The following is a 26,992-nucleotide window of genomic DNA, read 5'->3' as shown; positions in this document are numbered from 1 at the left end:
ATATATAAAAATGAGGGCATGGTTAGGACCAAGAAGGGGCATGCCTGAAACCCTCCTCAGAATCTCCAGGAGAAGAGGAAGGGCCGACTCCATTGCTCAGGTGTTTAGCTGACTCAAAAGTCTGCCCTCCCCATGCCAAACCCCATACCACGGCTCCTCCCCAGGTCTGTGGGCAAGCCAGGTAAAGAATGATCAGTACATTTCAGGGCTTGGGAGTGCATTAGAACAAATCCTGTGCCTTCAGGATAAATGCCTTGCTTACTGTGAAGAGCAGGGGTCAGTGAGCTGTTCTTCGCAGCATCTCTCCAAGAAAAGGCAGCATTTTAGCCAATGCCATTATTCTAGCAGGGGAAGGTTTAAGGCACAACCTGTCTCAAGAGTTGCTTAACAATCTCCAAAATAGTAGCAAAATGTTCTCCGTCAAACCAAATGGCTCCCAGGGAGGAACATGCATCTTACATTCTGGTACTTGTTCTCTTAATTAGGAACAGAAATGGTGACTGGGATTTATTTTCATAAATACACATCCACAAAAACCAGAAACATCTTGACATGATGCAGCAGCCCTAACATTTCTCAAATCTGGATTACAGGAATTTTCCCACTGGTTTTGATTCAACATTTACAACAGAACCCATGATGTGCATTTCTACATTGTTTTCAACCATGAATATACTGCTTCAACACTCTTAACACCCCCTTCAGATGCTAAAAAGAAATAAAGAAACAGAGCAAAGCATGTAATACACTAAAGAAGATACATCTCCTCTTGTGGAACATGAAAATTGCTCTATGATCTCCCCAAAACACTTTCAAACATCCTCAACCATTTACTTTTCAAGAGCAGGCTGCAAGTGGAAAATGTTTGAATCGTATCTGCTCCTTCTCTACCAGCATTCAGAGGATGCTTGTGTTTCTAATGTTAATTTATTACAGAAATTGACTACTATTTTTCATTGCTTTAACTAAATTCTGTTACAGTAAAACATCTAAACGTGCCATGGAGTCTGTAATATAGACATTATTCTTACCTACTTAGTTTATCCTCAAGGATTTCCATGTATTTCACAATATTTTCCTTCACACTTACTTCTGCAAAAAAGAAAGAAATCCAAAGTGATTACAACTGCAGTCAAAATTGAATAAACTTAGGGACCATACTGTGGCACAGTGGGCTTAGCTATCACCTGTAACCCTGGCATCCCCTATCAGAGTTCTGGTTGGAGCTCCTGGTACCCATTCCACTTCAAATTCAGCTCCCTGCTAATGCTCCTGGGAAAGATGAGTTGGAATTCTGGGATAGATGGAGTTCTGGTCTTGCTTGTGGCTTTAACCTGCTCTATCCCTGGCCACTGTGGCCATTTGGGAAAGCATTCGCAGACGGAGGATCTCTACCCCTACCCCATCTCTCTCTCTCTCTCTCTCTCTCTTTCTCTTTCTCTCTCTCTCTCTCTTTCTCCCTCTCTCTCTCTCTCTCTGTGTGTGTATGTGTGTGTTCCTCTGTCACTCTGCTTTTCCATAAACACAAAACAAGCCTAATTTTTTTTTACAAAACTCAGAAACATTCAACTCAAATCCAAAAATGAAAGGATCATAGTCAAGCCTCTGATGATGATAATGCCATTTACTTGGAAAACTCGCCAAGTCATCAGAGTGGCTGCCTGGAGTCACTCAGTGGGAATAGATTCTAAGACTCCAGAGTTTCTACAGAAAAATCAGAAAAGAGGGACAACCACAGTCCATCACCCTTGCTTGAGTCTTTAAAGATAGTTCACAGATTGTCTCTCACTGGTCACATGTGCTCTCTGCCTCTCACCTTTCCTGCTCAGTAGCCAAGAGCTAGGCTGTGGAGCACGAGGAAATAGAAACCCAAGTTGGAATAACTCTCATCCCATGGTTAAAGCGGAGACACCTCATCACTGGTAGCAGGGTGGTAGGCCAGTTCACTTGGAAACAAGCATAAACATGTCATCCTTTAAGTAAGCAGAAGTCAACCTATACAGCCTCCAATGAGCTACTACTCAAGACAACCCACTGCCTCCTAATCAGTTTCGGAAACAAGGAAGAAATGGTGTGGTTAAACAAATCAAAGGGGGTAGCCTATTGATGAAAAAGCTTTGACACACTTTAAGGGAAGTTCTGAAACCCTCCATTTCTTCCTTTGAGGAATGACAATGCCTTGCTATCAAGGTGACAACTGGCTGAGATGTATTTAAGACCTGCCCAGAAGCTGAGGGGTTCCCTAAAAAAGCATCTGAAATTACAAGTGTTTCCTCCATTTCTATTGCTGTTACTGCTATTGCTATTAAGAGTTCTGTCATTTTGGTCATGTGCTGTGGTGTGGTGTGCATTTGAAAAAAGCTCTGAAATGACTCATAAGAAAATATATTTAAATGAAAATGCAAAAAATTATAAGTTCTGGGGCTGGCATTGAGGTGTAGTAGGTAAAGGTGCTGCTTACAGTGCCAGCATCCAAAATGGATACCAGTTTGAATCCTGGCTCCAGCCATTGTAGCCATTTGGGGACTGAACCAGTGGACGGAGTTCCAAGTTCCTGGCTTCTACCTGATCTTTCCCGGGATGACCCTGCTTTCAGACCAACCTAGCTCTAGCTGTTTCAGCCATTTTGAGGAGTGAATCACCAGAAGAAATATTCTCTCTCAATCTCACTTTCTATCTCTTTCTCTCTCTCAATCTGCCTTTCGATAAAAAATAGATCTTCTAAAAATTGGAATTTCTAAATAATTAATTCATAAAATTCAAAAAGAGAAAATTGTACAACAGAAAGAACTGCTAATCTTAGTGACTAATACTGGCCTATTTGACCAACTCAATTGCATTATTTGTTGGTTCACACAAATTAACTTGAATGTCCTCAGCACAGTGTGGCTGGAACCAACATTCCATAGCAGAAGAGATGAAGGCAGAATAACAGCCTAGGTACAATCATGGTGGGGGCCACTGTGGCAGCAGAGACCCTCAGAATATGGCCACAGCACATACTTTTTGGCTCCATAACTCATCCTGGTCCTTGCCACTCTTCATCAAGAGGTGAAGTCTGTTTCCATCCTGGTAAGCCGGATGGACTGACTACCCCAATAATCAAATATACTGGAGAAGATTCTGTATACCTTAGAGTCTAGAATATAGCTTCCACCTGGCCATTTTTTAAATTACTGATTGATCAGTTGATTGATTGATTTAAAGAACTATTCATTTCCATTGGAAAGGCAGATCCAGAGAGAAAAACAGAGAGAAACATCCTCCATCTGCTGGTCCACTACCCAGCTGGCTGCAATGGCCAGGGATGAGCTGATCTGAAGCTAGGAACCAGTAGCTCCTCTGGATCTCCCATGAAGGTGCAGAGTCCTAAGGCCTTGGGCCATCCTCCACTGTCATCCCAGGCCATAAGCAAGGAACTGGATGGGAAGTGGAGCAGCCAGGACACAAAGTAGCACCCTCATGGGACCCTGATGTTTGCAAGGTGAGCAGCCAATGGGCCTCCATGCCAGGCCTTCCACCTGGTTCTCTCACATGAAAACACAGCTTCCACATTGTGAAGAAACCCAGTTCATGCATAGAGGGCAGTGTAGCTGTTCCAAGAGCCAAACGTGAAGGCTGTTCTATGGCTAGCATCAATCTCCAGATGCACAGTTAGAAAACTTAAAGAGGACTTGCCATCGTGGAACACAAATAAGCCATCTAGCCATCTCCACCACACTCTTGAGTTCCTGATCCAGAGAACTCATTCAAATAATGAGTGGTAATGTTCAGTCATGCAGCTTATAATACATCCATTTACTATGTAGTTGTAGTGCCTGGAAAGCTACCGTCAAGACTTTCAGTGTTCCTAATGAAGTAAGAAAACACTGCAGCAGAATGGAATAGGATTGACTCACAGCTACTGTGTTGAGAATATCCTATAAGAGAATGATACGCAAGCAGAAAGATAAAGAGGAAGGTTATCATGATCCTCCAGGAAAGGAAGATGGAAATGATGTGAAGATAGCAGAGTATTATCTTTTCGTCAACCACAAGAAAGTCCTTTCAACATTTCCATCATGAAAGAAAAATTATCCAGCAAAAGACACGCCACATGCACGTATCTAATAAATTTTTTATGTGACATAGGAGTCTTTGAATTGAAAAACCGGGGGTAGGCATTTGGCCTGGAGGTTAAAATATTTGAAATGTCTGTTCTGGAATCCTGGCTCTGCTCCTGATTCCAGTTTCCTGCTAGTATAGACCCTGGGAAGCACTGTCGATGGCTCTAGTGTGAGGACTCCTACCACGTACATGGGTCAGCTATGTTGAGTTCCTGGAATAATCTAGACAACTATGGGTACATGGGCAGTGAGCCAGCAGATGGGAGACCTCTGTCTATCTCTGCCTGCCAATAAAAATGAAACTAAACAAACAAAAAGTAACTAAGTAAATACACATTTTCTGAAAGAAGGGAACGCATAAAGTCAAAAATTACAATTTTAAAAAAGATTTATTTACTTTTATGGAAAATCAGATTTACAGAGATAAGAAGAGACACAGAGAAAAAGATCTTCCATCAGCTAGTTCACTACCCCAGAGGCCACAACGGCCAGCTGAGCTGTTCCAAAGTCAGTAACCAGAAACTTCCTCTGGGTGTCCTACACAGGTGCAGGGTCCGAAGGCCCTGGACCATCCTCCACTGCCTTTCCAGGCCACAAGCAGGAAGCTGAATGGAAAGTGCAGCAGCTGGGACACAAACTAGCGCCCATACAGAATCCCGGCAATGCAAGGCAAGGACTTTAGCCACTAGGATACTGTGCCTGGCTCCCAAAATTGTATTTTTTAAAGATTTGTATATTTTTATTGGAAAGTATATATATATATATATATATATATATATATAGAGAGAGAGAGAGAGAGAGAGAGAGAGAGAGAGAGAGAGAGAGAGAGAGAGAGAGAGAGAGAGAGAGAGAGAGGAAGATCTTCTGTGCATTTATTCACTCCCCAAGTGGCTGCAAGGGCCAGAGCTGAGCCGATCTGAAGCCAGGAGCCTCTTCCAAGTCTCCCACATGGGTGCAGGGTCCCAAGACTTTGGGTCATCCTTTACTGCTTTTCCAGGCCACAAGCAGGAAGCTGGATGGGAAGCGGGATTGCTGGGATTAGAACTGGTGTCCATTTGGGATCCCATTCAAACTGAAGACTTTAGCTTCTAGGCTACCTTGTTGGGCCCCAAAATTGTATTTTTATACTTAGATTTGATAAAGAATTAACAGCTGTGTAAAAATGCAATTGAACAAAAAAGGGATGTGGCTTTAAAGGAATAAAGTAGAGGGAAACAAACAAGGCTTGTCTGTGAAGATTCTTAAATCCTCTAGTTACCATTCCTTGCCTTTGCAATACTTGTCGTATAGGGACTTAAGACTTACTTTTAGAGGAAGTAAATCAGAGAGTTATTTTATGCCCAACTTTCACACCAAAAGTCAGGAAAAGGTCAGAGAGTGAGCTTCCAGAATCTGCTGTGTTTTCAGTTTCTAAGGTGTCATACTTGGGTGAAGCATATTCTGAGTTCCAACAGGGACTTAAATCAGAGAGTTGGCAAGAGTTGATGATAAGTGGGCAGATTTTAGATTATAGTTTAAACGTAAAGACAATAGCCTCACTGGGTGTATTAAATGTTAGATGAGACAAAAACAAAGAGTCTGGAATGACTACAGGTTTGTGCCTAAACCACTGGGGGAAGAAAGAGTTGTCATCAACTGGCATGGGATGGACAACAGTTGAAAGTAGTTTGAGGATTCAAGCAAGACCTCAGGTTTGGATTCATGATATTTCATAATCTGGGAAGGAATTTGTTGCAATGATGAAGATGATACTTGGGATGCCTGTCTCGCACAATAGAGTGCCTAGATTTGAGTACCAGCTCCACAATGACTTGACTCACAACTTCATGAGAGGTCCAGGATGTCACACAGAGTCTAGATGCTAAGCTTCCTAAAGAACATGGCTCACAGATACATTGACTAAAACAAAGCTCACCTTTCTGTCTCCTTGGTGTCCCTTCTTTTCCTTCCTTTTCCTATCATCTTAGACCTAATAGAGTAGGGATCTATACAAAAGGCTGTAGTTCCAAGAACCAAAATAGGTGCTACAATCAATGCATAAGGCTGAAAAGAAAGCTAAAGAAAACAAAGACCTCGGGACTCCAGGTTCCTGTGGGAGAAAGACAGGAATGCAGCCACTTGCTAAGGGGAAACCAAGTTCAAACAGGCTGAACAATCAGAAATGGTTCGTAAAATTAATTAGCTTTATGAGTCCAGTGGAACAACAACTTATCGATAACTAAATACAGTAGATCTGCTGCAACATTACATAGTATATGGACCCAACATAAATCAATGCTACAGGAATTTAATCTGCTCCCCAATTCCTGGAAGGTGCTACACATGACCCTATTCTGGTATAGAAAGGGCATAGCTTCAAAGGGCACAAGGACACAGCTATGTGGTCAAATTTCTTGACATCGACTTTTTTCATTGAAGTACATTGCAACATTTTCCATAAATCTTAAATTAGAAAAAATAATCACAAGATGTTATTATGAATTTGATAGAAAAAAAATGGCTACTCAACATAAACATAGGATGTAGAAGCAAGGCCAAATATGTCTCAATGAATTAATGCTTTTTGTTTGCATAAGAAAAGGATTGTAATACCATTAAAATAGTATGGGAGAATGAGTATCAGACGTGCTATCATATTGAATGACACATCTTTAATCAATTAGGACAGAAAAATCAGATCAGTACAGTATGATCTCAAGCTTGAAACAGAAGCTAGCGGCATCCCATCCATTTAGCATTAATCACAAATTTGGTTATCTATTAATTACTCAAATAGAATTTTCTAAAACAACATAAATTCCAAGAGAGACCTGTCCTGTCCTATTTTTACAAAAATAACATCAGATTCCAAAGATTAAAACTTAAGGATTTATTTGGACAAAATGAGCTTTCAGTTATTCTATTATTTTCAGAAGGAAGATATGAAAAGCAAAGAAGAAATTTTAAAATTCTGAGCAATTTTGAAATTTCTAAGGTATTGTTTTCTCTTAACTTAATGAGAGGATCTGTGTTTGGGCAATCAAATCATCCATGAAGATGCTGCGGCAATACAGTCTAAACAAAGACCCTGTGAAGCCAACAATACAGAAAAACAGAATTGGAACTACATAGTCTCAGTAAGTTGGGTGGAATATAAGTAGGGTCTTGACTTCTGGTAGAATCCGCCTCATGAAGTCCTACACAAGTCCAATTTCACACTGAAGGACAGGATATGAACGTCAACAGTGAGACCCTAAAATCTATAGCTTTCTCATACAAAAATGTATTCATTGTTCTGTTGCAAACTCAATATATGGAACAGAACACACAAAAATCACCTATCTAATATTTTACCACTTGCTTACTATGTATCAGGTCTGAGCATTTTTTCTATGTCATGAGTAATACTAGTATCAGTGAAGCAATTCTGTCATTACTATTCCCATTTTACAGTTGGCTAAACTGAGAGGCAGCAAAGTTCAGAGTCACACAGCTAGTGAGAGAGTCAAGAGAGTCATGTTGCAGAACACATGATTTCAACTTGGGATAACATTAAAGAAACTCATAAAGGCACACTGGGTGAATGCATGTGAAACTCAGAACCATCAAAATGATGCAAGTCTTCAAAGCAGTTCATTTAGGAAGGACTGAAAGTTGCATTGCCAAAAAAAAAAAAAATGAGTATTGTCCATTACAAAGAACAGCCACCAATAAACACTGCAAATTGTTGGGGAATATTAACAAATTATGGACATGGATGGGTAGATATAGAAATCAATAGAGAGAAGCAGAAGGTTATTTTGAAATTGGTTACAATATGAAAGTGATTAACAGCTTTTCTAGTACTATACTCACACTAATTCATCCTTTACAGATGTTAAGTATATGTGATTTTAAAAACAAATGTTCATTTGCATCGATAACTCACTTGGAGCATTTTTCTTCTATTATTAGTGTGCCATTCCAGTTCAATTTTTTAGAAGATCTATTTATTACAAAGTTAGAGAGAGAAGGAAACAGAGATGAAGAGATCTTCAGTTCACGAGCTCACTCCCTCAAACTGCTGCAACGGCAGGCCAATATGGCCAGGCCCATGTGGACAGTAGGAGTCTAAGCACTGGGATCATCTTCCACTGCTTTCTGGGCACATTAGCAGGGAGCTAGTTCAGTAGAGCAGACACGACTCACACTGGTGTTCATCTGGAATGCCAGCTGCTCCAGAGTACTCCTGAGTTCACCGAGAAGCGTGCTTCTTACTCTTTGGACCATTACGGACAAATTTTCTAGGGCTGAAACCAAGTAGATGCACCATCACTGAATGAACAGCAGATTCACTTTTTAATGGCAGGACATCATGCAATATATTAAGAATTCATTCTCTTCCTTCCTTCTGATGTTGACAGATTTACCCATAGGAAAAAAAATGATCAGACATGGTCTTACAGAACTAATGAAGAGGTAAGGAAGAAAGGTCTTGTTTTTAGGAGTATATCTGTCATTCACATCTTCATCTGTTGTTTCTGAAATGCCTGTCACATGCTGAGCTCCACATTAGGCCTTGGGGCAGCAGAGATGAATGTGGAGCTGCCCCTGTGCTCCAGACAACCAGGAGGGTGACAGAAACAGTCCCATACTTGAATAACTAAGAAAATCGATGACATAGATTTGTTGATAGAAAATGAAAGCAGTGATCATTTTGAGATCATCATGGAAGGAGATCTGCCCAAGTTTGGGGCAAAGAGGCAGCGTTTGAAAAATGACTCCCAGAGGAAGTGATTAAAGTAGTCTAAAGGATTTTTCATGCTGGCTGATCCAAGGGCAGACATAGATAATCCATAACAGCAGTTGCCCATAAAACAAGGCTTGTGTTTTAGAATATTAAGCATTTAATGTCATATCATTTTACCTTCCCAACAATTTCCAAATCATTTTCCCCTAAGCTTATGCTATGCTTAGTTGATGCAGTACACAATCCCACACCAGAGGAAGACAGGGTCACTACTGGAAAGCAGTCGGTCTAAAACCACAAGCTCTACACTTCCTTCATTATGGTCCTAGTCATACTCAGAAATGGATATAGAGTTTAATTCCTTATCACAGAGTGAGAGGTTGCATCACAGTAGCTTCATGCTGGTTGAGAGACTCAAAGAACAGGAAGCAGGGAAGTAGTGTCACTACTGGAGCATCACCAGGTAACTTGATGTCCTCAAAGGAAGCAAACCCAATTATTTTGATCTGTGTTTACTTGTCTATTCCCATCATTTCCCTCAGGGCATAATGTGCAGCTGTAGTTTCCCTGTGAGATGCCACCCTGTCCAATTGCCCTTGCGTCCCAGAGCACATCTCAAGGACTTGTCAGTCTTCGTGTGTATGCATTTAGCAACAGCTCCTATTTGAATGGAGGGAGGAAAAAGGGGAGGGAGGGAGAGAGAAAGAGAAAGAGAGAGAAACAGGAGGAAGGCAAAAAGAAATGAGGAGGTAAGCCCTATCAGGTTTGAAAACATTCAATATGTAATGAGTGCTTATGCTACATGGTAGATAAAGCCCATATTCAAATTTCACCTGCTGTGCTTGTCACTAGTTAATTGGGTATCATCTGATACAGTAATTCTCACTTTCTCAGTTCAGAACCGTTCCTACATGTCATCTCCCAATGCCCTTGAAGCACGCAACCTAATAAATCAGCACTAGTCAATGACAAAAAGAAAAACCAAAGGCTCACATTATGGCAAGCAGGTCAGAAAAAAAAAAAAAACAACTAACACTATCAGTTCCAAACAGCTTCACTGCATGCCTCCTCTCGAATTCCCAGCCCTCCGCCAAATGTTTTTACTAAATAGAAGGATGGGCTAACTCCCCAACAATCCCTGCTGACAGCAGCAGGCTGGCTTGGGTCATGCTTTCCTGTTTTCTAGCAGAGATAATGGAAAGAACTGTGACCTAGAGATTAATTTGCAATATTTGAAAAATTGCTTAGAATGCCCATTTATTTGCCTTGGCCAGTAGTATGCATTTAGAGCAAACCATGTCATTATTTGATCTTTTTTTCTTCCCTTACTTCCCTCAAATGCAAGCATTCTTTTTGACACAGTAAGGAATGCAATTTGGGACCTTATTTTAAGAATTAATATTATCTTTTTAAAACTATTTTTTGCTAAAAAAAAAATCCCAAATCCACACTTGATCTTCTGATGAAGCCAAGGAAAGTGAGCTCACACTGGCTGGGGCTAGGATGTCTCAGTGTGCATCATTATTTTGCTTATTTCTCACAATAACTCTGGAAATTCCTTTTGAGGATAAAGAAACTGATGCTGAGGGAAGTTATTGCAGGGAGCACATAAAAAATTCAAACCCAGTTTGGTTTTAAGCCAACATCTATGTTCTTATGTACACACAATACACTGCCTAGTTGTTATGAAACATAATTTGTGAATTTCACCAAGGGAATTCCGCGTTTCCCATAAGAATTTACCTCTAAAGCAGAAGCTTCACATCCATAACTGATAAAGAGCAAGACTTCATCTAGGTCTGAGCATTTGCCTTAATCTTTGCTCTCAGAAGAGAGTCTGTTGCAACCACCGTAAGCAGCCAGGTTGTAGGCAACATGGCACTTCTCAGGTAGGAGGGATCTCTTTGTCTCTGAAAGCAGCCACCCAGTGCTGGACAGTGGCAGTGGGGAGCTGCCTGCAGTAACAGCTCAGTGTTAGGGAAACAGAATGAGACTCAGAGATAGGAAAGCAGTATGGTGATACAGTCCTGACAGCTCTGGAGGCCCTAAACCCAGCCTTCTGCTGTCAGTCCTTCGCCTGCGTGTAGAGTGGTGGCTAGAGCCAGCACAGAGCCTTTCTTTATCCTAAGATAGAAGCCATGGCTCTTAGCATCTCTCTTGCCTGGAATACATTCCTCAAATGCTTTCTGCTTTTCTCCTCACCATCAGCCTCTCTAGTCTACAAGTTCCTGTTCTCCTGCTTTAGGGCTCCTCTTCCCACCATGCCCTCTCCTCTTTTGGACTCCTGCAGACATTTCAGATTCCCAATGGCCATTAAGTTCATTTAGAGCATGGCTTATCTTCTGCTAGCTTTGCAAATTCTATAACCTTTGAACCTTTAGTTACCTAGCAGAGTCCTAGGCTCAGAGAAGGTGGGAGGTGTCCAACACATCAGCCCATACAAGGCAGTGCACCAGGTGCAAGGCAGGGTACTGTGCCAGCACTAGGTCAACCACAGAAGGAAGACACCATTTATGTTCTAAGGAACTGACAATTTGACAAGAAATCAAGATAGAGAATTAGGATTAGTTGATCAAGAAAAAAATGATGGGAACACAAAGGAGAGACTCAGACGCAACTCAGCTGGAGGTGGAGATAAATACCACACAAGATCTCTGGGGAGAGCAGCCCAGAGAGATGAGAAGAAAATGAACATAAAGAAACCCATATGCTTCAGTTTCTATGAGAGTCCTCCCTCAGTTCTTTGGGGAATGGTTTCAGGACCCTCCTTGGATACCAAAATCTATGAACACTCAATTCCCTTATGTAAGAGGATATACTCTTTGCATCTGATTCTGCACGACCTCTTATATACTTTAAATCATCTCTAGATGATGTATAATACCTAATGCAATGTAACTGCCTCACCTCAGTGTTTGGGATTAGGGATAGAAAAATAGTCTGAATAGTAAAATAGTCTGAATAAAAATATAGACTGTTTAGAACTGATGTAACATTTTTCCACATATTTTCAATCTGTTCTTTGTTGACTCTTCAGATTTGGAACTGTGGGTGAGCAAACTACACAAACAGAAGCAGCTGTAAAGAAGAGAGAGGTAGGTATGAGAAGAATGAGAGAGACAAAGTGAGATTTCAAAGCTCCTATCTTTAGCACTAACTTAGTGATGCAGCACTCTCCCAGGGCAATCGGTTCCCGGTTCTTTGCTGTTCCTGGTGGTGCTTATTGGTCACCCACATGGTGGAAATACAGGATGAAATAGCCTTTACCTCAAAACTTCAATAGGCTGTGACAAACACTAAAGAAAACTACCTTTTTTTCCCTTTTACCTGGGTGCTAGAGGCACAGTTAGAGCAACATGATTACTCCACCTGAGTGGGGGTGGTGGTCTTAAAATGTCAAGATCCTGGCACTTGAAAGGTAAACCTTTCCTGACCTGTGGATGTTGCTTGCTTCCAAGGCCCAAGATCAGGGAAACCACCTTGGAATTCTAGCTCATAGCACGCAAGTGTCTCCCATAGCATTTATGAGCCAAATAGTGCAATCTGACACAGGCACATGAATGGGAATTTCCAAGAACACACTGAAAATGAAGTTGAAATCTGCATCATAGTGAAACACAAAGATTCAACTGGTTAAGTATTCCAAAGCTTTGGAAGGATTCTATTTACGGCCTTTTCATTAACTGATTCTTCCCAAGTCTCAATGGAAGTGTAGCACAAGGCAAAACAGTCACATAGAGGTAAAAACAGAAAAAGGTCAATACGCTATTGGGGCACAGTTTTTAGTTAAGGCATATGCCAGTCTCCACTGTACATATGCTGCTCACACATGAGCCCTACATGCTCCGCCACACTTGACTAGCTACCTCTCACTTGTAAACCAAGTCCCATTAGAGGTCAAATTCCAAACCAGTATGGTTTTGCTGAGGACACTCTGGCATAAGGTCTTCTCTCTTTCAACATGTTGCTTACAGATACATGGGTGATGGCACAAATATATTTTATGAAAAATTATACAGCAACAATATCAACAACTGCATGTCTGCATGATTATGCAATGTAAGTGTCCCAGATAAACAACTTAAATGAAGCTTCTTGCTTCTTCCATTGCCAATTCATTCTCCAAGACCATCTCATCCAAGACAGCCCTTCCAAGTGGAGTCTCTGCTGTGGGTCTTATGTTAGAGAAGCCCCATTCTAAGCCCTCCAGACAGCCTTTGCCCATAAGATGAGTGGTCCACAAGGCCCTGAGCTTGCTTCTTTTATTTTAGTTCCTGTTGTTGCTACCCAAGACACTGAAATTCTCCGCCTAAATGTCACAAGGTTCACTCCCCAAAGCCAAGCAAGCCTCTTGGCAGGCTTGGTCTGCTGAGAGCATACAATACTGTTAAGTGTGTGTACTCCTAGGCTGGGGCAGCTGTGTGCAGGGATATATGGAAGGTTGGTGATATAGAAAGGATCTTCCTCAGAAGCTGAGGATAAAAATGAGGCCAGCAGAGCAGACCTGGCAAACACCTTGACCAACCCGTGGAGCTCTGTGTCTGAGAAGCTCTTCAAAGTCTGCCTGTGCTACAAGGAGCCAGGACTTCACGCTCCTGCATTGACTGGGTACAGAATCCAAGCATCACCTTGGGCAAGGTCTGAAAGAGGGTGACAGTTAAGATATTTTCAAGTAGCACTTGAAAGTACAACTACAGGAAGTAGATTCTTGCTTCCAGAAGGGGAATCCGGGCAGTATGTCAGTGTTAGTCCATTTTCTGTTAGTATCATGTCATATCTAAAGCTGGTCACTTTAGTATATGTGAGAGGAGAGATTACACAGCAAGATAGAAAGACAACAGAGGCCAGGGAAGTGCCAAACTTGCTCTTTCTAATAATTTGCTCTCAAGAGCTGCCCAGGATGTTGCTGGGACTACATCAATTCCTTCCAAGTACAGTGCCTTCAATGACCTGTCTTAGGCTTCATCTCATACAGATTCCACTACCTCTTCACAACACCATGCTGGGGACAAAGCTTCTAACTCATGAATAACATCCAAACTACAGGAGCATCTGCACCTCCAAAACTGAGTGGGTTGAGCTTAGACATACAAGCTAAGTATGCACATATTTGTAGGCAAGGCATAGTAAGGGCTGGCAGAGCTAGGCAGAGAAGGAAGAGAGCCTTTAAGTCAGAGCCTAAAGTCAGCAGGCTGACTTTCCTACACATCTGGTTTCTGGCCTAGGATCCAAGGGGTCCAACATTCTTACTGCAGTCATTAAGAAGTTATGCTTGCCAAATGTGTTAATCATGGCCTCTGTTGTTTTGACATCTTGGGGGATTTTCTAACCCTGGAGAGACTGACCCTCTCAGGGTTAACTACTTCTTACAGACATGAAAAAGAACTTACATGGGAACACCCCTCCCATGCAAACCCACTCGTCCAGTGTCTACCCCACTTCCTCTTTGGAACTGGCACTCTCTGGACCACTACCATCTATCCAAATCATCCAGACAACTGAGGACAGTCCTTTCACAGCACAGCCGTGAAACCATTCAGACTAAGCCATCCTAAGCCTGTGTGTCCTGCCCTGCCCATTACTTCCCACAGAAATTACAACTAAAGATCTGGCTCACATTTCCCTTATCCCTCTGCCTCTGACCCATTCTAGTGCTCCCTCGGCAGGTCCTGCTTACACACCTCATTGGCAAGATCTGTGAGTAATGAGCTCCTTTTTCAATGACAGTTATCTCCTGATCCGTTTCCCTCACCATAACTGAATCAGAAAAAAAAAGCATACATTTTAAAACATCAAGACAGGACAATAGAACATGCTATATTTAGCCATTTACCAGATAGATCCAACAGTTTAAATATGCACATCACTCTGATATAGGTCTTTTGCCATACCTCTGATTCACGCTCACATGTATTAGTGATACACATTGTGTTCTAAAATGAACAAGGCAAAGTAAAAAAAAAAAAGGCAAAGCTTATCAGCTATGAGCAGGACATTACAAAGGAGATGAATTTCAATCTTTTCAAAAATCTGACAAGAATCATAATCCTTCATCTCAGCAACAATATGTGATATGGGACTCCAAGTAAGCACCTTCCAGGGGATGGGGGAGGGGGAAGTACCTGGGAAATACACAATGTTGGGAACATGGCTCTCAGATGTGTGGGGGACTAAGATTGCCCATCCTGGTGCCCCTCTGAGCACCAGTAGGACACTCCAAACTGAGGTTTGGTATAATGGGCTTTGTTTCCATGCAGCAGAGATGGGAGGTGAGGGAAGCTAAATGCAGAACTCTGATGGAAACTAATACCTCTACCTTCTCCAGGGCTACCCACCAGGATCCCTGCTAGGGCCAAGGGTCTGTAATTGCCAAACATTTTTCCTTATTGGAAACAGAGTCATAGGAAGCTTGTTGTTATGTTGCACTGGCTTCCTCTGGGTCTTAGAATTAAATACAAACCACTCCCACAGGTCTCTAGACATTGCCTTGTCAGCCTTACTCAGTCTCACTTAGCCCCTTGTCCCTTGGTCCTCTCCCAATCTTCATTGCAAGAGCCCTTTCCCCCACCTGTGCTTAGCACTCTCCTTGCCTGCTGCCTCCATGCTAGGTTTGGTTTTCTTATCCGATAAGGCTCAGCTTAAATAATTCCTCCTTTGATGCCACTTCCCCCTTAGATCATTGGCTGCCTGCCATGTTTATTATTTTCTCTAACTTTGTGGTTTTCTTCTAACAACTGGAATTCTTTTTCTCCATGCTTTTGATTTTTCTGTCTCTCCTAATAGAATTCACGTTTCATGGTGGGCTCTCCATAGATGCTTGCTGGACTAGTTATTAAGTCTTAAGAAGTGAGTCTTGGCACTCTCTCTTTGCTTTGTGGAGCACCTGGAGATGAGATGAGCACAGGCAGTGGGCATGTTGGAGGGCTGCCTGTGCCACACATTCACAAACAGGCCACCCTGTTTTATTCACTCAAGCGTCAGTGTGAACACTCAATACCTCTTAGATGCCAGGTCCTAAGAACTCACAAACAAGCATGCAAAGCAGTCCCACAGAAAGGCTTCAGATCTGTAAGATCTGCAGTTACCATACCAAATCCTTTTCCAAAAACTTGGGTTTAGTTGATGAGGAGTGGTGTCCATTTATTCTACTGGGTGTCTAGGAGAGCAGGTGTTTCTAGGTCATAGAGTCTGCATTCCCAGCTGATGCCCTTGTCTTGATCAGCTCCTCACCTGATGTCTGATGGGTGTGGTGGAGCCAGAGGAATACATCAGCTGGAAAGTGGAAGGAATGTCAAAAACCCCACTGGGATACGTAGTGCCCACTGGTCTGCCTGGTTGGCCTCTCGTTGCAATTGAGAATATAATGCAACAAATGTGGAAGTAGAATCTCACTCTTAGTGTTTGACTTTGGATGGCATTTGGGGCAATGTTAATGTGAGAAGGGAATGTACTGAAATAGTGCAATAACAAGCAGCATTGTTAACAGCTGACAACAATGTCCCCTTCCTTTCTTCTTCTCTGTCTCCCCTCTCTCCTGTCTTTTCTCCCTGTCTCCCTCCCTTGTTTCTTTCCTTCCTTTAAAACACATCTTTCAGAGCACAAGGTCCATGAGAATTTAAAAATAGCCTAACACGGATTTCAAGTGGAGTAGACCAAATGAGTCCAATTTTCTATGCCTTTCATTTTAAATTATTCGCTGAATGTCTAGAAGCATAAGGCGTAAGTGAGGAGGATACGACATTTAAAATCTAATTTTCAAAAATTGGGTCCTAAGGCAGAACAGTGAAAATGCATTTACACATATAATTGCACCTGCAAATCAATACTGGCAGAACAAGTGCCCCATTGACGCATGAGATGGCCTGGCCTGGGCTCACCAAACTACAGGAAACCAATTCACTCATTCAGCAGGTATTTGCTGCACCCCTGCTAGGTGCCAGCTGCTACACTTGGTGCCCAGGTGGATTGCACTCTCCAGCTCAAGCCTCAAGAACCTTGTCAACTAGTTAGGGAATAGCATGGTTAAAGAGGTCTTAACCATGCAGAGATTGAGAGGGAGCAAAAAGTCAAGGCAGAATAACAAGTGAGCATGAAGTAAGGCACATTCTCCATGGAAGAGGAGATGAGGAATGTGTCTAGAAAGAGGGGAGTAGTTGAGTTGAAATCTAAAGAATGAGCAGTGAGTGATACATGAAGCAAAAATGTACCTGTGGCAAGCGGCTACATGCAATGATGTGAAGGCTGTTAGAGGAGGGGGCACATGTGAGAAAGTGAATATTCAAACTGACTAAAGAGCAAAGTGTAAAAGAGAAACAGTGTCAGGAAAACAGTGAGAAATGAACATGCAGATGGAAGCAGAGAGCAAGTCCACAGAGGGCTGGTACTGGGCACTAACCTACAACACTGGCAAAAATAGTAGTAGATCCTTGGATATTTTTAAGAATGTTTGGAGAAATTTAAGGACTATTATATTATTACATGTTAAATGGAATGAATAAAATCAAACAGGCATGAGTCAAGAGTAAAATAGGGGAGATAGGCAATAAAGAAGTAAATTAAATACATAATACTGTGGATGTTGATAAGTGAAAAGAATGTTATGTGCATTGAGGGCAACCTTTCAGATACGGTGGCCTGGAGAGACTCCCACACCCTTCCCAGGGCCATGAGATAATGGTATTTCAACTAAGATTCAAAGGAAGAGAGATTACACAAGGAATAAAACAGAGAGGACAAACATAACTGGACTCCAGATTCTGGCTTGGTCAGGTGGCACTGGGAAATTCTCTAAAATAATCAGAAAGGAAAGAAAAATAGCTCACTTTCTAACAGGCAGAGGTGGGTGCATATTAAAAACATCTACATATAGTAGTAGCTCAACCCTCAAAGGTGGTCGTATGGGTACAGAATCCAGCAATACAGACAACAGAGATTCACTGTTGGGTTACTTAATTGAGACTGCTTGCCATGTGATATATTACCACCTACTTGACAGCTTAGTAACTCCACAAAGTGATCATCTCTTGGTTCTCAGAAGTCTAGTGCAGCAGGACTTGATTAGCTTGATATAGCGTTCTCTCAGGGTGAATTCAAGGCCAGCTCAAGACAATACTCCCTCCTATAGACTCGGGTTCAATCCACTCTCCAATTCATTCATGTTGTTGGCAGAACCTAACTCCTTGTACTGTAAAGACTGTAGAATGAGGTCTTTGTATTTGTTTACTGTCAGCTTTTAGATACCTTGCCTATTTATTCCCTGACTTGTGGTCCCTTCTCCCAGTTTCAAAGCCAAATATGACATATTTAGTGCTTGCCATGTCTCAGTCCTTCCTGACTTCCTCTGCTTTGTGTCCCCTCTCTGTCCAGCCTGAGAAAGTTCACCACTTCAAGGACTCACATAGTTAAAGAAGCGTACTTTGATGACGCAGCATGATTTCCCCATCTCAGGATCTATAACCCTGTCTGTGTTTGCAAAGTTGTTTCAACCATGTGAGATAACATCTTCAGACATTCTGGGGATCAGGATGTGCAACACTTTGAGGATTCCCAAGGAATGAATCTGAGGAGAAGGGATAGTGAGGACATGAGATGAGATGTTCAGTGAAGCAGAAGGCTCCAAAGAGACCTATCTTGAATAAGGAAGAAGAAAAGTCCCCAAGCCATCAACAGGATGAATTGCTGCCAAGAGGGTTGAAAACAATGCCTGAATTTTGAAACAGAAGATTGCCAGTGACGAGTAACTTCATACACACCAACACGTGCACACTGACACACTCTCAAACATGCATATGAATGCATTAGTCATGTTTAGAAATTTCTGGTTTTCATCATCTGCTACCAGATTACATGGCTTCCACACCCTCCTGAAGCCAGATGAACCTTGTGTCCCGAAGCTTTTCCTTTCTTTAGGGATGTCTGAAGTGCTAACAACAGCCGTCAGGACACCCCGCCGCCTGCCCACCTGCACACAGGACCAGTTGGCAGGACTATGCAGAGGATGACGTTTCACTGTTGTCACATTGGCTGGGTGCCAGGTCCCCATCAGTCAAATACACGTAAGCTTGGTTTTGAAATAATCAGCTTGACTTTCATCCCCCGTGATTGTTCTCCCTCCTGTTGGACAAGAAGGAAGCTGTGTGTGTGCTCAGAAAGCAGAGAATTGAGCCCTTTTCCATTGAGATTGGCTCTAAAAGCCTACCGAACATTCAGTCTCCAACTCCCTTCCTACCAGTTTCCTGGTATTTGTTGTACGTATTTAAAATGCATTAGGCTCAACACCCAAATGGCTAATAAGTTAATGTTCTAGGTATTTAGGTGAAGGTAAATGTAATATTATTCGCTTAAAATGATCCCAGTGAAACCATTTCTTCTAACAAGATCATAAAATGCTCTTTCCCAGTGAGTCATATATAACCAGCTTGACTGTATAATAAAAATGGGATACAGGTTTAATGGAAGACAACCTGTTAGGCTGCAGATTAGAGTGTAATTTTCATTTCCATTGCTGCATGTTTGAGGGATTGTAGTATCTTCTCCCTAATACTCTCCTTGTCATTGCACTCAGTGATAACTGAGAGAAGTTTCTCCTTATCAAAGGGATTTGTTACAGATAGGTGAATTGGATGATGATCCAACATTTATTTTATAGGTAGGGTCAGAAAGAGTTTTTGTAAGGTACTGTGAAAATACATTCATTTTATTCAACTATCAGAAAACAATATATTAAACTGCCATAGATTCGTCTTTCATTGCAAGTATTCAGATGTAGAAGCATACAGATATGACCACAGCCACTGTCACACACTGTCACCATGTAACAACAGTTTCCCAATCTTTAGAGACAGGTTTGTCAGCCTTTGCATAGACCCAACCCTGCCAGTCATCTCGTTGCCACTTCTTGCCTATACCATTTTAATTATGCAACTCTTTTTGACTTCTGCCTCCCACAGGCAAAAGCGTTGAAAAGCTCATTCAAAATGGAGAACTCCATGCTGTAATTTTACCATGGAGGAGGTAGAGAAGTGTATAAATGAGATCTATCACACACAGTCATATGTGAACTGATAGTGCCCAGAAACATGGCACTGGACTCCTAAACAAGGTTTGGTGACCTCTACTCTGTGACAGCACCATCTCTATGCCCCAACAGTTGCAGAGAGGCAAGGATAATTAATTACTCTTCCTGCAGTAGGCATACAAGAACTAAGAATTCAGGCTCAATGAAGCAGAGGGTGGCTGGGTCAAGAGTCCAAGGGACTGCATCCAAAAGTGTCAGCTTTAAGGTAGCACAGACAACCCAGCGTGTGAGTCAATCGGAATGCCAGCCTTAGGTAAGAGCCAACACATTGGTGTTCAGCCCAAAGTGTCACTGGGATCTTTGCTGAAGTAGGCTCTACTTCACATAGATGGGCTTCCACCCCTTTTCAAGGAGCAGCCCTTGGAGAACAGGGCAGCCAGTTTCGTCCAGTGGCTTCACTGTACTGAGATGAATCTAGAAATCATTTTGATGTTAGGGAGAAGAATATTGTAAAAAGTTCTATCCATAAAAATAGGTTATGTGCACATATAACATTCAACTAGATGTACTTTATGTGGATATTTAATGCAATAAAATTCTGAAAATTTCTGTTTTGCATGTGTGCTTGATTAAATGCTATGTGTTCTATATTTACATGTAATCATGCTACTAAAAAGACTCAAATACAGAAAACTCCTGTCCTTTGTTTTATAGACAACTTAAGGAATTTACAGGGGCAATTACAAATAAATTTTAAAAGCCAACCTCTATGTAGAAACAAGCCCCTCTCTTAATTGAATTGGCTACATAAGGCTGCCTGGTTAATACCAGATTTGCACAGGGATACACGTTATTGGAAAGGTTTTTGCATGGATTTCATGGTCAAAGGCTTTGCACTGCTTATCTTTTCTGAAACCTCCTCTTATTCATCAATCCTGAATTGCAATGTGAAGGACCATATGCACATTTGTGAGACATTCCTAACCTCCTAATCTTTCCTGCTTTAGAAAACTTTGCATCTGAATTTTGAGTGTTTAGTTTAAACTTAAGTTTAGTGCTTCCCTCTCCTCCCCTCCATGTTCCTGAATTTATTTCCTTTGTGTATATGAGGTTATTGAAAAAAATCTGCATTAACAAAATATGGAAGACCCACCCAACACTGTTCCAAAGTGGTTTTGCTCCCTTCATTGGATATTTCCCGGACATTCAATACTTGGGAGACACAACTCACTATAGTTTGGCCACAGACAGTCCAGGGAGCAGACTGGACTTCCCACTGTATTAAGATGTCCCCAAATCTCCCTAACACATCCTTCCTTGTTCCATTTGGCAAGTGCTCCTCTGAATGTGAGCACACAATGACTGTGTCACTTATCTCTCTGGCTCAGACCCAAGCTAATCCCTTCTGGATGTTCAAATAAGGCAAGGAGGTCCCAGATAAACCCTTGCTTCAGGTTTTACCAAATCTCTCTGTAAGTCAACTGGAAGATGCACACATCCCAGAGTAAATTCTACTCAAACCGGATAGGATTGGGGTTCCCCACTTCACTACCAGCAATAATCTTTACATCTTCTCTTGGGATAGGTAAACCAGGTTTTGCTTACACAAACACTTTCGCATCTGATCAAAACAAAGGACTATGAATTCCAGCAATTTCATCAAACATTATTCACATAAAAATATATCATTGATTTAGATGTTTTTCATTCAGTAAGGTGGTAATATATATAAAACACAACTTACAATTAAGAAGGGGTCTATTTCTAAGGAAAAAAAGACACTGAAAAGAATTTAATATTTCGAATGAGATTTGTGTTAGTTAAAGTGTCATTTGGCCCAGTGCTGTGGTGTGGCAGACAAAACTGCTGGCTACAACACTAGCATCCGTTGTAGGTGCTAGGTCGTCCTGGCTGCTCCACTTCCAACCCAGTTCTCTGCTAATGTACCTGGGAAGGCAGTGGGAGGTGGCCTAAACATTTGGGCTCCTACATCCAAGACAGAATTACTAAAGAAGCTCCTCTCTCTCTCTCTCTCCATTGAAGGTAACCATAGATGCTTTAAGAGAACCTGTCCTTGACTAAAGCGCAAGACACTATTGCTCCCACAGCATGGTCTACACACCATGGACACACACTAAGAACTACTCACAGAACATATAACATTGATCAGCTCACACTTCCAACACATTTTTAAGGAATTGACTTTCAACATCTATTCAAGCAAGATTAGAGACTTGGTTAGCAGCAGAGGAACGGATAAACAAACAGGGACTCCCGACCAAATGGTTGGTCTGTAAGTCCTCTCAGCAGGTGCCATGCATGGTGATCCCTCCTTTGTTTACCTAGGTTCTTTCTCTTCAACCCCATCTTTTTTGTTGTGTTTTCCCTTTGTCTTTTCTTACAGAGACACTGGGATAGGGGAGGAGGATAATGTTCAGCCTTGTCAAAGGTTGGAAATATAGGTCACTACAGGCTTCTACCTCTTCTTTAAGTCCCATGGTTACAAGTAGGATATTTAGATAAGGAAGCCTGTAGGGGGAACACAGAATAGTTGTTCCACGTGTATAGGTTCTCAATGATTCATGTTCACTTAGATTTGTGGAGGCCAGACCAATGAGGGGACTCTGGCCATTGAGAGAACCGTCCATATTTCTGGGTTGTAACTCTGTTCTTTCCTAATTTATGATGTCAAGTCTTGTTCATAAATATGTTTGAAGAGATAAATTCAACTTAAAAAGTGTTACTTATATCAGCTTGGAGAATATTTTTTCCTGAAGTTCATCAAATTTCCTTAACACATCAGAGATATTATAAAATACCATGATATTAGATGTAAGAATACATGTTTAAATTGATGTATCAGGTGTGTCATAATAGAAAATGGTAGATGATTCACCAAAAATTGCTTTAGAAGTGGAAGTACACTGCTGGGTTATTGACTTGGAGGGTTATCATTTACTAGGATTAGAACTATTGTGGTAATTATTTTTTCTTTCAAGCAAGAAGCAAAAGTTGCTTCTTACAGTTGAAAGATTGTATAGTGTGACTAAGAGTAAAATTTTGGAATCAGTCCAATATGGGTTTGTTCTCTGACTTATCAGTTCAGTCAAATGATTCAGGTAAGCTGATCAGTGTCTCTGGTCTCATTTCTTCATCTCTCAATTGGAGCAACACTATTACTTTCTTCACACGATAGTAGGAAGGAATCCCAAGAACTAACAGGTTCTTGGTAGTGTTTAACCATTATCATGGTTGCTGTTGTCATTATTATTTTCACCATCACCACCATGATGGTGATGCTAGGATGGTACAAGGAAACCGAACTCCATTTAACATACTGGGTTTTTTTTTTTTTTGTTTTTTTTGTTTTTTTTTTCCTGTCCCCAACCATTTATTTTTATTTTTTTATTCATTAATTACATTGTATTATGTGTACTGTTACACTGGAACTTTTAAAGCAACTTCACAGTTTAATCAGTGCTCTACTGGGTTGAGAATAAAAGGCATGATATGATTTTTCATTTCAAGAATACAAATACTAAATAAATACTCAATATATTTATCACCGGATAAGTTGCTATTCATCACAGGGGGGATAACTCACAGCCTTAATCATCAACTGAGTTTAGGGTACAGAACACACATCTCTGATTGGCTTCTAGAAAACCAGTTGGCAAGGTAGAAGAAAGAGGACAGATGTATGTGATACAACCTCAGAAGTGTGTTTATGCTAACCTCAATGTGAATGGGGTCCCAGGGTCAGATTATACCAATAAGATACAGTGTAAAACCATACTTTCTGAGATCAGACAAATCAATATTCAAAGTTCATGCCATGAAGCTTGTTCCTGAAGTCTGACCCATTTCCTAGCATGTAAAATAAGAACAGCAATCCCTGTGTGTTAAATTACTATAAGGATTAGAAGCAATAAAGATACAGGACCTACCAGTGTATTCATCAGGTGCCCAGTGAATTGCAGTGATTGGGGTGGAAGCTAGGGCTCAGCAGTTAGACAGCCACATGCATGTCCACATCCCACATCACAGTGTGTAAGAAAGAATTCTGCCTCTGCTTCTGATTCACTTTCCTCCTAAAGCACCTGGGAAGCAACAAAGGATGACCCAAGTGATTAGGTCACTGTAATCCATATGAGGAGCTAACATGGAGTGTCTGGCTCCTAGCTTCAACCTGGCTCAGCGTCAGAAGTTGTGGGTCTTTGAGAAGTAAACCACACAATGCAGGATCTTTCTCTGTCTCTCCCTTTGTCATTCTGATTTGTCTATATATATATATATATATATATGGTATATAAATATATATATACTCTTTTAATATATACTCATATATATATATATATATATATATATATATATATATACTCTTTTTTAAAAAGTATCACTCCTGTAATTCCATTTGTTCTCATATAAAATGCAGGAAAAACATTGATATTCCTTTAAATCAGTAGTTCCAGGTATTTTTGAAGTATACCTTTTTCCCAGCAGCCTTCTTCTTATCACTTTATCATATGGTGCTGATTATTCAGTTTTAAGAGGAGACAAGAGGCTCAGTGTCACTTGGCAGGTAATTTTGAAATTCATCATCTTCCTATGCATGCCAACTCCAGGGGGTTCCATTGTCATTCTCTACCACCAAGCCATATCCCTGACAGTAGTCACTATTTGTCCAATTTGTAACCCCCAAAGATATCAGTGCTGAGTCAAACCCCATCATACAAAACATGTGACTCCCCACAGCCACAGGCGATAGATCCATGGGTCAAAAAAAAAAAAAATCAAAGGTCAATGAAACTGAGCTCTTTGGCGGGTCCTTGGAAGGGGTGTATAGAGTGATTGTGTGCAGAATACCCATGCTCTAGGAATAATTCTTAGCAAATTTTGCTTTATTCAATCACTCACTCATTAACTCACTGAGTGAAACTGCTTAACCCTGCCAGGAATCAATGAGTTAAAGTTCTGTAACCAAATCCTTCCCAGTTCAGTGATGTCGTGAGTTGGGTTCCCAGAGAATCTTTCTATAGTGCTGGTGCTGGCCTCTTTTGGTTTTGGGATCACACAAGGAAATCAGGAAGAGCTCAAAGTTCAAGTGATCAGATTCCTTTTCGGTCCTCCAAGAGCTGAATAAGATGCCAAGACTCAGTCAATGTGGATCTGTAAGGGCATATCCTGGTAGGGCAACAGATATACAGAAGTCAATCCAAAGCAGAATGACTTGAAGGGAAGCAACTCGCTCAGCCTTGAATATGTCAGCTGAGGTACAAGAAGAGTGTTGTCTAGACATCTGAATAGCATTCAGGGATCTAAAAGAAAATCCTGAATGGTAGCCTGCCTTCTGGGCCTCCAGCCAGACCTCTGCCCATGAGTGGACCCGTAAAACTAGACTTGCATCCGGCTTACAGACTCCTACATTTTAGTTCTCCAGCTGTCAACACCACACATGACATCATTTTGTTTTCTTCAGCCAAACGGCAGCAGCAAGCGAGGTCTCTGAGTTCACATATTCCCTCAGCACCCATCTGTACCTGTCTTTGAGCATTTTGGGACATTGTTATTTTCCACTAGGGATATGATATTATGGATGGGTGTTAGGATCTCAGACCAGATAACAAGCTTTATTTGGAGACTATGTGAGCCCTGTGGGACAGAGTTGATTAGAGTTAGCAGCTTGCTCTGGAGGCTCACTGCTTGTCTTGAATTTTCTCTGCCACTTCCTATCATGAAATTGACCCTGCTGTTCCAAGTCATTGTCTATTAGGTGGATATACCCGCTAATAACAGTATCCTGCACAAGTGGAAGAATTTCTTCTTGCTGTGAAAGCAAAGGAAAATAATTAAGAGGGAGGAGGCATTGAGGTGCAGGTGAGTTAGCTTCCATTTGAATTACAGCATTCCAAATAGGAGCTCTGGTAGAATCCCAGCTACTCTGCTTATGAGCCATCTTCATGCTAATGCATCTGGAGAAGTAGTGAGGGTGCTCCTACCACTCCCAGGGGGGAACCTGATGGAGTTTCTGAATTTCGGCCTCAGTCTGGCTCATCCCTGTCTGATGGAGCCATCTGGTGAGTGAATTACTGAACACAAGACACGTTTCTGTCTTTCCTTCTTTTTGTAACCCAGCCCTTTCAAGTAACTAAAAAAATGCTTTATTTTTTAAAGCAAAATCACAATGGGAACATTCTGGTGATTTGTTTTCTATAATTTCTCATTTCTAAAAATGTGTCTTTGTTTTTCCAGCAATGTCTTCAATGGTTGATCGGAAATTCCCTGGCTTATATCAAGTCCCAGAAGTTCCCATGCAACCTCTCACTCCAGGCTTGATATTCAAAGCTAACACCATCTCCCCGCCCCGGCATGTTGCCCCTGTAGCTGGCCACTCAGGCTCTTTTACCACCCAGACTTCTAGCACTGCAATAGCAGCCAGCTTCAAGCAGATTCTGGACTGTGTCTCCAACTTTTGATACAGTCCTTCAAGACACTGAATGCTACCATGGTACCCTTATTCAAAGCAACTCTGACTTGCCAGACTGGAGAGAAAACAAGTATTGCCCTTCTTTTCTTCTTTCTTTCTTCCCTTCCAGTTTTTAAGTCTCCAAAATATCCTCTTCCTGATTTCTCAGTTCTTTGAATCCTACTGGGCTTCCTGAAGAATGGTCTGCAAAAATCATGTGTTTCCTTGTCCAGAAGCACCTTCCCTGGTGCGTTTTCTAAGAAAGGCTGATGACTTGCACATTTTCTGAGTGGGCTCATCTGTGCTGGAAGCTGATGGCATGCTCCATGGCAGCACAGGGCCACAAGGGCTCATTAAGCCTGGGAAAAATAACAACACAGCGGCAGACTAATAGACGACAGCATGAATGATTTAAACCATTTTCTAAGTCTCAGGGTTAAAAATACATTCCTTTGGCTTTGAGATTGTGTATTGTGATCAAGACTACTTGGGGACAGGATTTCCATATTTTGTCAGGAGTGGGGGAGGCGAGTAGGAGAGGAAGGATGAAAAGAACAATAACATTAGTTGATGCTGGCTCCATGGAAGGTTAGCATATTTCAGAGGGGCAGAGGGACACAGCCCTTCACTCTCAGGGTAACAGCCAAACGATCCTTGATCAGACTCTGCCATAACCTAAAAGCCTTCTAACAGGT

The 26,992-nt window shown here is 41.5% G+C and overlaps 1 protein-coding gene across 3 annotated transcripts in view; it reads right to left on the bottom strand.

The window, feature by feature from the left end:
- DISC1 (DISC1 scaffold protein) overlaps positions 1–26,992 on the bottom strand; it is a 304,734-nt gene that overhangs the window by 65,441 nt on the left and 212,301 nt on the right. For 2 of the 3 annotated variants that reach the window (XM_058669349.1, XM_058669347.1), the window contains exon 10: positions 1,032–1,092. In XM_058669349.1, coding sequence (XP_058525332.1) covers positions 1,032–1,092 — 61 coding nt within the window. Of the gene's footprint in view, positions 1–1,031; positions 1,093–22,264; positions 22,361–26,992 lie in introns of those variants that run through there. The other variant, XM_058669348.1, reaches the window with a different exon arrangement.

The sequence above is a fragment of the Ochotona princeps genome, chromosome 10 (assembly GCF_030435755.1).
Source record: "Ochotona princeps isolate mOchPri1 chromosome 10, mOchPri1.hap1, whole genome shotgun sequence".
Classification (NCBI taxonomy): Eukaryota; Metazoa; Chordata; class Mammalia; order Lagomorpha; family Ochotonidae; genus Ochotona; species Ochotona princeps.
Note: the sequence above shows the minus strand (reverse complement) of the source record. Positions and strands in the feature narration are given on the sequence as shown.